The sequence below is a fragment of the Hakea prostrata genome, chromosome 11 (assembly GCF_041222555.1).
Source record: "Hakea prostrata isolate BN-2017 chromosome 11, UWA_Hpros_2, whole genome shotgun sequence".
NCBI classification, from domain to species: Eukaryota; Viridiplantae; Streptophyta; class Magnoliopsida; order Proteales; family Proteaceae; genus Hakea; species Hakea prostrata.
In genome coordinates, this window is record NC_142610.1 from 25,015,919 (window position 1) to 25,027,788 (window position 11,870).

At 38.9% G+C, this 11,870-nt stretch overlaps 1 protein-coding gene across 6 annotated transcripts in view; it reads right to left on the reverse strand.

The window, feature by feature from the left end:
* LOC149001072 (chaperone protein dnaJ 15-like) overlaps positions 1-7,556 on the reverse strand; it is a 45,731-nt gene extending 38,175 nt beyond the window's left edge. For all 6 annotated transcript variants that reach the window (XR_016170757.1, XR_016170754.1, XR_016170755.1 and 3 more), the window contains exon 1: positions 7,413-7,556. Coding sequence is in view for 1 of the 6 variants with exons in the window: in XM_089140266.1 (XP_088996392.1) it covers positions 7,413-7,543 (131 nt within the window). In the remaining 5 variants the exon portion in view is untranslated. The remainder of the gene's footprint in view (positions 1-7,412) is intronic.
* Positions 7,557-11,870: the final 4,314 nt, after the last annotated feature.

Here is an 11,870-nt window from a genome sequence, read left to right on the forward strand (position 1 = left end):
CCTTAGTCCTCCTTTTCATTCCCCAATTAAACCCAGTTTCCTTAGTCTAGAAAATTTCTGCTTATCATCTTCTTCCCCAGAAAATTCTGCAGATTTAAACTTCTGAAATCTGAACCTGCTTCAACTTCTGGCTGCACCCTACAGACCAGAGCAATAAAAATCAGTTCTGAAATTATAAAAACAGCAGTGCAGGCCTTCTCCTACCCTAGCCGAAACCCCATCCAAGGCGTAGTTTTTTATTTCGCTACAATTTTCAGATCTTGAATTCTTAACACATTAAAATTCAGATCCGGCTTGGTCATTACAGCAGGGTTTTCAGAGCTATAAAACACCCTACATATCCTTGAATACCCTATATCTTTGCTGAAATTCTTAGGAAGCCCTTAGATTTAGGGAAATTCCCAAAATACTATTAACCCTAAATCAGGGTTTTCATCACAAGGCACAAATCTGTTTGCACTTATCATAGACAACCTAAACTAAAGGAATATAAGATGATATTCCATGGGTGTATGATCTTTATGGATGATATTGTTTGGTGGACGAGACAAAAGCAGTGATTAAAGCCAAAGTGGAACTATGGACATTGGAGCTCAACCTTGGAATCAAAACATAGTTGGAACAAAGACTGAAAATACAGCATGTAACTTTAGCAACACTATGAAGGATAATGAAATGGTGACTATTGGTAAGAGGGAATCCTGCAAACTGATTAATTTAAATATCTGGGAACAATCATAAATTAAGAGCGCACAATGGAAGACAGTATTGCGTAGAAGATTAAAAAAGGTGGATGCAGTGAAATGGCACTTGATAAGAGCATTCCTTTAAAATTAGGACAGTTTTGTAGGAATGTCATCAAACCAGCGAACGTATGGTGCAAAATGTTGGGCTGTTAAAAGTGTCACGTAAGTGAATTGCTTATGGGAAATGTAGCGGAGAAGACATGCATAGCTTACACCTTGCATCAAGTATGACCTCAAACAGAGCTGACTGGAGGGCAAGGATCATGTAGCCCCATTTAGTTGGGAAACGGTTGAGTTACTGTTGTTGTTGTTGTTGATGTGCAGTGGGGATGAGGAGTTGAAATAGATAACTGGGAAAACTTGAGGATAATGGATATGCAGGAAAACTCAAGAGGAAAAATAAAGTAATGACCATATTAGAGCTGGGCCAGGTGTACCTCTTATCCATGACAGAATTGGAGAGATTTGTTTGAGGTAGCATGACTGCATGACTATGTTAAACACGGGCCTTCGGATGCCCAACTTGGAGGACTGACTTGATTCTGACCGAGAAAAACAAAAAATCCAGGGCGGCAGGCCCAAGATACGCATATGAGAAATGGTGAGGAAAGACATGCTTAGGTAAAGCCTTGTACCATGAATGACTTCAAATAAACTGATTGAAAAGCAAAGATCCATATTACTGAACCATTAATGGAGCTATAATGTTGTCATGTTCTTGTGCATTATACTCCACTCACGCGATATGGACCAGAATGTTGGGCAATCATGAAGGAATACGTAGTATAGAAGGATCAATCCTAGAATTGTTTTGCTGTGTTTCTTGATGTTTCGTGATCCTTCCTTTTACAATAATTGTTGATATTGAGTCCCTTTGTAGCCAAACCCCATGTAGTTGAGATAAGGGTTAGCATTTGTAGTAGTTGTTGAAAAACCATATATAAGGCTGTGGAGGACAAAATGTCTTGAACACTCGCGGTAAATTTGCCAATATGAACAATCATATTTTCCATAACAAGAAAAACATGTTGGGGTAATCTGGTAATCTTGTATTATTAGTGTTGAACCGAACCGGTTTCTTTTGGTTCATATGGTTCAAGCCTTATTATATTAGGGCTGGGGTTTTGGTTCGCACGAGTTATGCAACTCGTTTTTCTGATTTTGGTTTGCCCCCCCACGGGTTGAGGAGGGAGGGAAAGGAGGGGGGAGAGGAAAGAAGGAGAGAGAAGGAGATGGAGAGAAGAGAAGGAAAGAAGGAGGAAAAAAAAGGGAGAAAGAGGAGAGAGGAAAGAGGGGAGAGAGAGAAGGGAGAGAAGAGAAGAGAGAGAAAAGGGGAGGGAAAAAAAAAAAAGGAAGAGAAGGAAGGGAGATATAAATAAGAAGAAGAAGAGAGGGATAACAAAGGAAAGAAAGAGAAAGAAATAGTGGAGGAAGACGAGGGAATAAAGAAAAAAGGGGAAGGAAAGAAGGAAAAGAGAAGATATATGACAAATGGGGAAAAATAAGAATAAACATAGAAGGAGTAGACAAACGGAGAGATGGGGAAAGATTATAGGGGATAATTTGTATAAAGAGATACTGGATTAATTAATATGATTATTAACACTGTAGAATAATCTCATAGAAGATTAAGGATGGAAGGATCAATAAGATAGTGGGACCGGGTAAAGGGAGGAAAGGGTTAAGACGGGGAGGAACACCTCCAGGGGTAGTGTTATAACCAGGCAGAGAGGAGGACTAGGGAGGGACCTAGTTACCTAAGTGGATACTCCAGGGGAGTCAGGGAGAAGAGAAGTCGAGGAGGGACGGGATTGGAAGAGGAAGGGAGCCAATGGAAGAAGCTCCAAGATCAAGATGACCCGATGCTCGAAAGAGATCAGGAGGAGAAGTGATGGAGAATGAATGGATGCAGGAACATCAGAGATGGGGTATAGTGTCGAGAGAAGACAACAATAAAAGGGAAAAGCGAGGAATAGAAGAAGAATCTAGGTAACAAAATTTATTTGAAGGAGAGGTGTAGGGTAAGATGGACCCTAAACTACCCGACAAGAACCAGATATATAAGAAGCTATCAAGACTAGCCAAACAGGTGAAAAGACTAAATTGGAAAATCGGACTTGCATTATCCTATTGAATTCATTACATAATGATTACCTTGTTGTGAAGAACTAATCAAATATGCATGTCAAAACATTTCAGAACAATGATGATGCCAAAGAATAGGAGTGAACTATGGCCGGAAAACTAAGGGGGGGAAAACGTGTAAAGGGCAAGGGCTCACAAACAAGGGAGACCAAAAGGAAAAGGGAAAGTTATTGAAAGCAGAGTCAACAATAAGAATAATAATGGGAACAACAAGGATACAAACCTCAGAGATGCTCTTGAAGAAAGTAGGACATTTAAGAAAAACTGTTTGCTTATAAGAGAAAAATGAAGGAATTGGAGAATACCAGAAGGGACCCAAGAATGGAAGCCAATGAGAAGACATCAGGAGGTGCACCATTTCGAGGTTAGTAGGCAAGAAGGATGGATTTTAGATTCAGGTTGTACATATCACAGTGTCCACACACACGGTAACACTTGTGAGGAATAATGCCAAAGTTATGATGGGTAATGATGATTTATGTGATGTAGTTGGTATTGGTGTGAATTGTTAAATCACAATAAATCTGTTTTACATACATGATGTTAGATACATACGACTACAGAGAAACGATTTCAAAGTAGCCTGACAAGCGGATTTGTAACTTGATCGGGGTAGTCCGATCTAAGGGATCTCATGTATGTTTAAAGGGCATTCTCGACGGTTTGTATGTTTTTGATGGTAGTACATTCCTTAATAATATCTCCAATACTTGTTGTCGTAAGTGAATCAAATATCACTAGTGTGTGGCATGCAGGCTAGGACACATAAGCAATAAAGGAATGCAAGCTCTAAGTAAACAAGGCCGTTTGGCAAGGATGTCATTGATAACTAGAGTTTTGTGAGTCATGTGTCTAGGTAAGCAGACGGTTAAGCTTTGGAGCGGGTCTCACTTATCCGGGGATATATTAGAGTATGTACATGCTGATTTGTGGGGACGCTAGTCTTGTCTTATGGTAGAAATTCTTATTTCTTATCCCTGTTGATGACTACTCAAGGAAAGTGTGGATCTTCTTATTGAAGACCAAGGATGAAACTTTTGAAAAGTTCAAGTATTGGGTTGCTTTGGTAGAAAACTTGAGTGATAGGAAAGTCAAAACATTAAGGACTCGACAATGGATTAGAATTTGTTAATGAAATGTTTAATGGATTTTGTAATGATAAAGGGATTCAAAGGCATAGGATGAAATACACCCCTCAAAAAATGGTATTGCGAAAGAATGAATAGGACAATTTTAAACAAGACTAGATGTATGCTCATCAGGGGGGTACCTAAGGGTTTCGGGGTGAAGGACAACATGTCATCTAATCAATAGGAGTCCCTCGTTACCTTAGGGTTTAAAACCCCGAGGAAATGTGGTGGGGCAAACCTCCCAGTCTTAGTTACCTCGGGGTATTTGGGTGTGAATCCTTTGCTCATGAGTATTGGAAAATTAGAACCCGGGAGTAAAAGAGCATTTTCTAGGTTATCCCGAGGGGGTGAAAGGATACAAGCATGGGATAGGACGTGCCGGTGTTAAGACCTTTATTAGTAGGGATGTTCTCTTAGGGAGAGTGTGTTCCTTGTCTTTCCATTGACAATACCAACTGAATCCACTGATCAAAGAATGACAGACTTCAATCAATTTGATTTAGGGCAGCTGATGTTTTCTTAAGTCCTTCTCGGACTCTGATTCTAGTACACCAAAAGTACCCTGACTCCCCTCAACCTAGCTCGGTAATAAAGAGTCCGAGGTTGTAGTTTCGAGAGTGAGAGTGGGCCATTGCCCTCTCCCGAGTCTTCTTGGTAAGGTGGAAGAAGTTCCCGATCCGAGTAGTTACCAATTGGCGGGGGATAGAGTTAGGAGAATGATTAGGCCACCTAGAAGGTTTGTAGCCAACTTTGCACATGAGACTCGATATTGCCTCTCGATATTGGGTTAGAAGAACCTAATTCCTATGAAGAAGCTTTGGGTTCCAAAGATAAAGATTTATGGGTTCAAGCCATTAATGATGAATTAGATTCATTAAATAAGAACCAGGTTTGGGAATTAGTTGAAGCCCAAGGATCAAAGGTTATTACCTTGTAAGTGGATATTTAAAATCAAAGATGATGGAATTGATAATTCCAAAAGATATAAGGCCAAACTTGTTGCAAAAGGTTTTGTTCAAAGAGAAGGGGTGGATTATGATGAAATATTCTCTCCGGTTGCCAAGTATAAGACTATAAGGTTGTTGTTGTCCCTTGTTGCTCGAACAAAATGACAATAGAGCAATTGGACGTGAAAACCGCCTTTCTTCATGGCAATTTAGAAGAAAGGATATATATGCAACTACCTTTAGGCATCTCGGCAGCTGGAGATGAATCACAAGCTTGCTTGTTGAAGAAATCTCTCTATGGACTTAAACAGGCTCCTAGGCAATGGAATAAACGTTTTGATTCATTTGTGTTGAGTGTAGGGTTTAAGAAAAGTGTTTATGACAGTTGCCTATATTTTCTCATTTCAGATTCTGTTGTGTTATATCTTATACTTTATGTTGATGATATATTGATTGCTTGTGTTGATTCTAGTCTTATTCAAGATGTTAAGAACAAGCTGAAATCTGAATTTGAGATGAAGGAACTTGGGACAGCCAAGAAAATTTTAGGGATTGAGATTCATAGGGATAAGGGGGAGGATACTATGTTCATTGGTCAGAGGTTATATTTATTGAAAGTGCTTGATAAGTTTAACATGCTTGATTGTAAACATGTAAATGTTCCTTTAGCTTCACATTTTAAACTCTCAAATGATCATTGTCCTAAGAATAATTTTGAAAAAGATGAAATGTTAAAGATCCCTTATTCTAGTCTTTTAGGTTCTCTTATGTATCTTATGATATGTACTAGACCGATATTGCTCATCTTGTTAGTGTATTGAGTAGGTTTATGTCTAACCCGGTAAAGAACATTGGCTTGCTCTTAAGTGGCTTTTAAGGTATTTGAAAGGTACTGTTCATAAAGGTCTAGTGTTCAAGTCCACACCTGGTGATCTTATTCTTGAAGGATATACTGACTCAGATTATGCTAGTAATATAGATAACAGGAAATCATTATCTTCTTATTTCTTTCTGTTATCTGGTAATTGCATCAGTTGGAAGGTGCAACAACAGCCTATAGTTGCTCGTCACCACGAGAGGCCGAGCTTGTCGCATCTGAATGTGTTAAAGAAAGTATATGGTTGAATGGTTTGTTATGTGAACTTGGTATTTTGAAGATTAAACTGTTGTCTTTGTTGATAACGAGTGCTATCTTCTTATGTAAGAATCCGTTATCATGATAGAACCAAACATATAGATATTAAATACTCTTTCTCGGGATAAAATAACCGATGGTTCACTTTTAGTTGAAAAGGTAAAGCGAGCATAATCCGAGATGTGGTACTAAGTCATTGCCTCTTCTAATTTTTACATTGTCTTGATTTGTTGGGAATTGGTAATGTTGTTTAGTACATATGTTCGTAAGTTTTGAGTTGTATATTACTTGTTTAGATTGTGGTGTGTGTCTTGTGGTTATTGTTTGTTTATCGAGTTTGCATTTGTTGCGGAGGGAGATGCTGCCCAAATTTTTATAACTCTATCGTATCTCGGGGGATATATGCCGGTGTGTGCATGTTTGCTCTCATTGTTGTATGAGTGAGTTATGAGTTATGAGTTATGTTTAGGGTTTTTCACGGTGCGACGTTGCATGGTATATCTGCATGGAGTCATTAGTGTTGCATGGTTAGTGTGTCTAGGTATTTTGCATATTTATTTGTTTTGTACTATGTTTTTTTGTCTTGTGTGTGGGATACGTGGAGATGACGGGCATCAATTCACTATAGTTAGTTCTTTGGGGATCGATAAGGGGAGAATGTTGGGGTAATCGGTAATCTTGTATTATTAGTGTTGAACCGAACCGGCTTTGGTTCATATGGTTCAAGCCTATTATATTAGGGCTGGGGTTTTGGTTCGCACGAGTTATGCAACTCGTTTCTGATTTGGTTTGCCTCCACGGGTTCTGAAGCCGAGGTTTGTCATGGCGTTCGCTGATCTTCGACCTATGGCAGGTGGTTGTTGATGATGGAAAGATAGGGCCGATCGATGAGCAAGGCGATCGTCGATGGTCTTATGAGAACCAGAGACGGTGTATTACAGGTTATATGTTCCTTGCGTTTTCTTCTTTAGTTTGAATCACCCAAACCATAGTGGATTGGATTCACACCGAGTCCCGGAGAGTAGGCTCGCCGAACTCCGCATCGTTGATTGTCTTCTCTGTTTTGTTTCGTTTTTACCCTTGTATGATCGGTCCGAAACGATTAGGGCATGAGGAATTTTGACCTTGCGATCACAAAACACCAACTGGAACTCACACCGGAGCTCTAATTTCATAGTTTTGGTTTTTCTTATACGACCTCACGGTCATTCAGTTTGTAAGTTCCAAAAAAAAAAAGCAAAAAATTCTCAAAGGGTAAAAAAATAATACATTGTAATTCTCGAAGACCGAGGAGGTTATGTGAACTCACTTGAGAGCAAGCTTTCTATACGCTGTCTTGATCTCCTGGTCGGAAGAATCCTTGGATACGCTCAATACCTCATATGGATCTCTACGAACGGCAGGTACCGCCACCGAAGGACCTTCCGCCTTCGAGCCCATTATCCCGCTCGCCCCCCCCCCTTCCTCCTTATCTCTAACACCTCCCAATGTCTTCCATCAAAGCAAATTAACGTCCAGATTTCTCAAGACCTTTCGTCTCAAATCTATCAAGTCATTCAAAACCAGAACCCAGAGCTCAGATAAGAAAATTCAAAAAAGGGCCAACAGCCCACAAATATCCAAGGGAAATGAGATGACATCAAAATCAAGGATTCAGAGAAGATGGAGTTTTGTAATCTCCTGCATTTGGGTTTTGGGGAGAAGGGACAAGAAACGAAAAACAGAGGAGAAGGCACTTGCGTTAATTCTTGCTGAGTGCTATACTCAACTTTCGTTCATTCACCTGTAAATTGAAGTAGCTTTCTGATCTTTTTTTTTTTTTTGGTAGAAGCTTTCTGATCTTATTTATTTCAAAGGAAAAGGTTAAGTGACCTTTTAGTTGAACAGAATGGATTGGGTAGCAAATGGACACCGATCCATGAAGCTGGATGAACGTGAGTGGGACAATACTTAAAAAGTTTTATTATTTTAATGTTGATCGTCCTAAAAATACACAAAAGTCTCATCTGGTTGACTTGGTCCAATGCCGCAGATCCGTAGATAGGAGGTGCGAACTCGAGGTTTGGCGGTTTGGTAGTTTGGCAGTTTGGCTTGCACTCAAGCGAGCTCGGGTGTGACTCAGGTGCATCATCATTTCCAGACTTCTTCACTGCATCTCTTTTTCATCTCTGTTTCCTGGTTCTGGTATTCGTCTCAGTGTCTTTCCATCTGGATCCACCTGCCATACCAACATCAATCTTAATTATCCGTCATCACATGATACTTCAATCATTTGAAGTCTCCATGTTATTTATATCATCATTGATAAAAAATAAAAAAAACTTGTGTAAATTGAAATTTATTCTTACACTCATGGCATATAATTATATGCCACCTATCTTGATTCCAATGCTTCATTTTTTGTGTCCGAAGTTCATCCGCGTCAGCTTGTGCGCACCTCGATTACATTCTTAGGGAGTTTTGTCGTTCGCAAGGGTTGAATCCATTACCTTTTTACTGAGAAGTATTGATCTTACCACTCTACTAACCTTGCATTGATATGGATCTTACCATTCTACCAACCTTGCATTGACAAGTTCCAATGCTTCATTCCACCACCATTAACGCATTCGCCATTCCCTCCTCATCAATAGGAATACTTAGAAAACTTATACTAGCTATACTAAAACAATAGAAAGAATTCTTAACTTTATGTGTGATTTTATTCTTAATTATTTTAGCCCACTCCCTAGCTGCAACCAAGATAATTTGGCCTATTTCGTCCTCGTGGATCCTTGACCCTTGTGATCAGGACCTCATGTTTTTGTCTTGCTTTTCTGAGTAAATGCAGTTTACCAAAAAAAAAACATTTAAATATAATTTTATTGAGGGTTTCAACCAGCATAGGAAATAGATGAAAAAAATAAAACTTAATGTACCTAACTAGGAATACAAAAGCCGAAGAGGATAGGAGAAGAACTTTCAATAAACAGAGCAAACTCAATTAAATTTTTTACAACTGCATGGGAAAATCTTCAACCCCTCCCTTAAAAAAAAAGTCAGGTATAATTACTGTTGTCTCTTATATTACAACTTAATGACTAAAATTATCATATTTTTTATGAAATTACTATTGCCCTCATCACTTATAATGGTAATTAGTGACAATTATAGTTAGATGTTTAATGTCTATTATGTCAATATAAAATTAATAAACCAAAAAAACAATTTATCCTCATAAAGAAAAAAATCAAACAACCTATTGCATCATTATTGCTCAAGGGATTTGATCATTGCTTGATCCCAACTGTTGTCTTAATTGGTTTCTAGCCGTTCATCCCCTGGTTAGTAAGTTTCTCTTTCTTGTCTTTTTCAATTCATTTTCTTAGCTGTTCAATTTTCCTTTGATGGATAGATATAGGAAGGGCAAGGGCAAGGGCAAGGGGAAGACCACCAGAGCTATATGATACGGAAGTTTCCTACCCGACTGGGTCAGACCCGGCCGGGGCTCCGCATGCCATATAGTCGGAACAATAACCGACCAGCTTGATCAAGGCGTAGCGTGCGCTGGACTAATATGGCAACCATTCTCAATTGGAAAGGTCAACTTCAGTCACCGATCGAGTAGGACCAACAACAATGAGGCATAATCTCAGGAGAAACAACAGCATTTTTCGAGTAAACTTACCAAGTACATAAAAGGTAATACTTACAGTACAAATACCAAGACACTTACCTCCGGTAAGCATCCAATACATTATGAGCATAGTTTTGTGAAATCCTTGCACGGGACCTTAATCTGTTCACTGTCTGATTAAGCCATTAGAGGTTGTTGTCCGATATTCTAGCCGGCCCGCGTCTAACCCTTTTTGCAGGACTCATCGTCTTCGGCACGAAATGAGGTTTAGTCGGGAGCAACATCAATATAACTGTAATGCATCACCATGATAAAAAATTCGAGGGAAGCTTAAGTTTCGAAATAGAGTTAAAATGGGAAACTTAGGTGGAAACTTGGGAAATATTGAGGAAACCGAAGATTTTTCCGTACAAGTTTCGACATCAAGTTTCAACAGGTTTTATAGAGTATTTTGGGGTGGGATTCTGTATTTAAGCTAATTAGAGTATAAATAACACATTGGTTGTATTTTGTTAAAAAAATCAATATTGATATGTCATTCAATGTACATAACATCAATGTAGAGTTGTCCAAAAAGTACATTATATACTTAACTACTTAAGCATATAACATTCAATATATAATTTATAGCTTCAAAATAGTTGATAATAAAAGGAAAAAAAAAAGGAAAATACAACTTAGTGCTAAGAGGAGTGCCAAGAGTGGATTCATCCTGTGAGCTGAGTAGTACTATGCCCGTAACATCCTCTCCTCCAACCAATGAACATAAACATCCCATGACATTTTATGCCTATGGTTGTCAAGGTAATCAACAACTGTAACTTTATGAGTCTGGTCATCAACATGCTTAAGATAACCAGCTTGAGAGAATACGCACTTTGGATAGGGAAGTCCTGATGGAGAGGGTATTTGGAGAAACATGAAATAAACAAAAAAATTGAAAATTTCGAAAAGCTACAAAATTTATAGGAAAAAATACCAAGTTTCCATAAAATTTCCCAGGTTTCCACAAAATTTCCCAAGTTTTCCACAAAATTTCCCAAGTTTCCCACGAAATTTGGGAATTTTTTTTCTCATGAACCAGCTGGTCCAACTGGGTTGAACCAAGTTTCGATGAAATTTCGACAGTTTCAATCAAAACTGATAACTTTTTTTTCGGTCCTCATGAGTTTCGTTTCGCATTTATTTCGCACATTTCGACCGAATTTTGTACCATGCGCATCACTATAACTCGAGAGGATACATCAGTGAGGGGGATAGTGGCCAGACCGAGAAGGGTGTCCTTGTAGATCTAGATGTCAATGAATTCCACGAACAATCTACTCCCAAACAATCTTCCCAAACACACTCAGACTCTTTTTGAAGTAGATGATGATTTGGACAACTTTAAGGAGGTCCTAAACGTGGTTAGAGTAGCAGCCAACCCGACCAAGAGCCCCTGCTTTCTGACCTCAGTCCCAAACTCATTGCCCTTGGTCTTGGGCTGACCAATCAACCTTCTCCTCCCCACAAATTGGGTGAGGATGTGACCAATCAACTCTCTCCTACTAGTCCTTCCTGAACCATGCCTCGTCGATCATCGTTTCCTCATCCTACTCTCTCCTGGTCTGTTGGATCTAAAACTCCTCGATTAATTAAGCTTGACAAGAACAAGCTGTTCGAGCATGCATTAACTGAGGAGAGGAACAGACCTAAAACTCATTGGAACATTGAATTTGAGAAGAAAACTTCTAACTCGGGTTTTCTTCACCTGTGATCTCAAATAGTCTAACCTTGATCATCTAAGGAGTGCTTGTGAGTATCTATTATTCTCTCAATCTGTATTATTCATAGAGAGATCAAATAACCTCTTCGTAGATAGTCCTATGTTGATTAATGAAATAAGGCACTTCCACTTTTAGGGATTAAGGATAGGGACAGTCTTGTCAAAAAACCCAACCACCCGATGAGTCAGTCATATAGATCTCTTAGGGCTTGTTTGGTTACATGAATCCAGAGATTTGAAATCTTTGGATTCACAAATGGAAGATTTATACCCATTTGATTGTGTGAATCTCTAGATTCATGAAATATAGGGATTCATCTTTTTACAATGAAAATGTGAATCTGTAGATTTATGGGTATGAGGTAAAATCTTTGTGAATCTGTAGA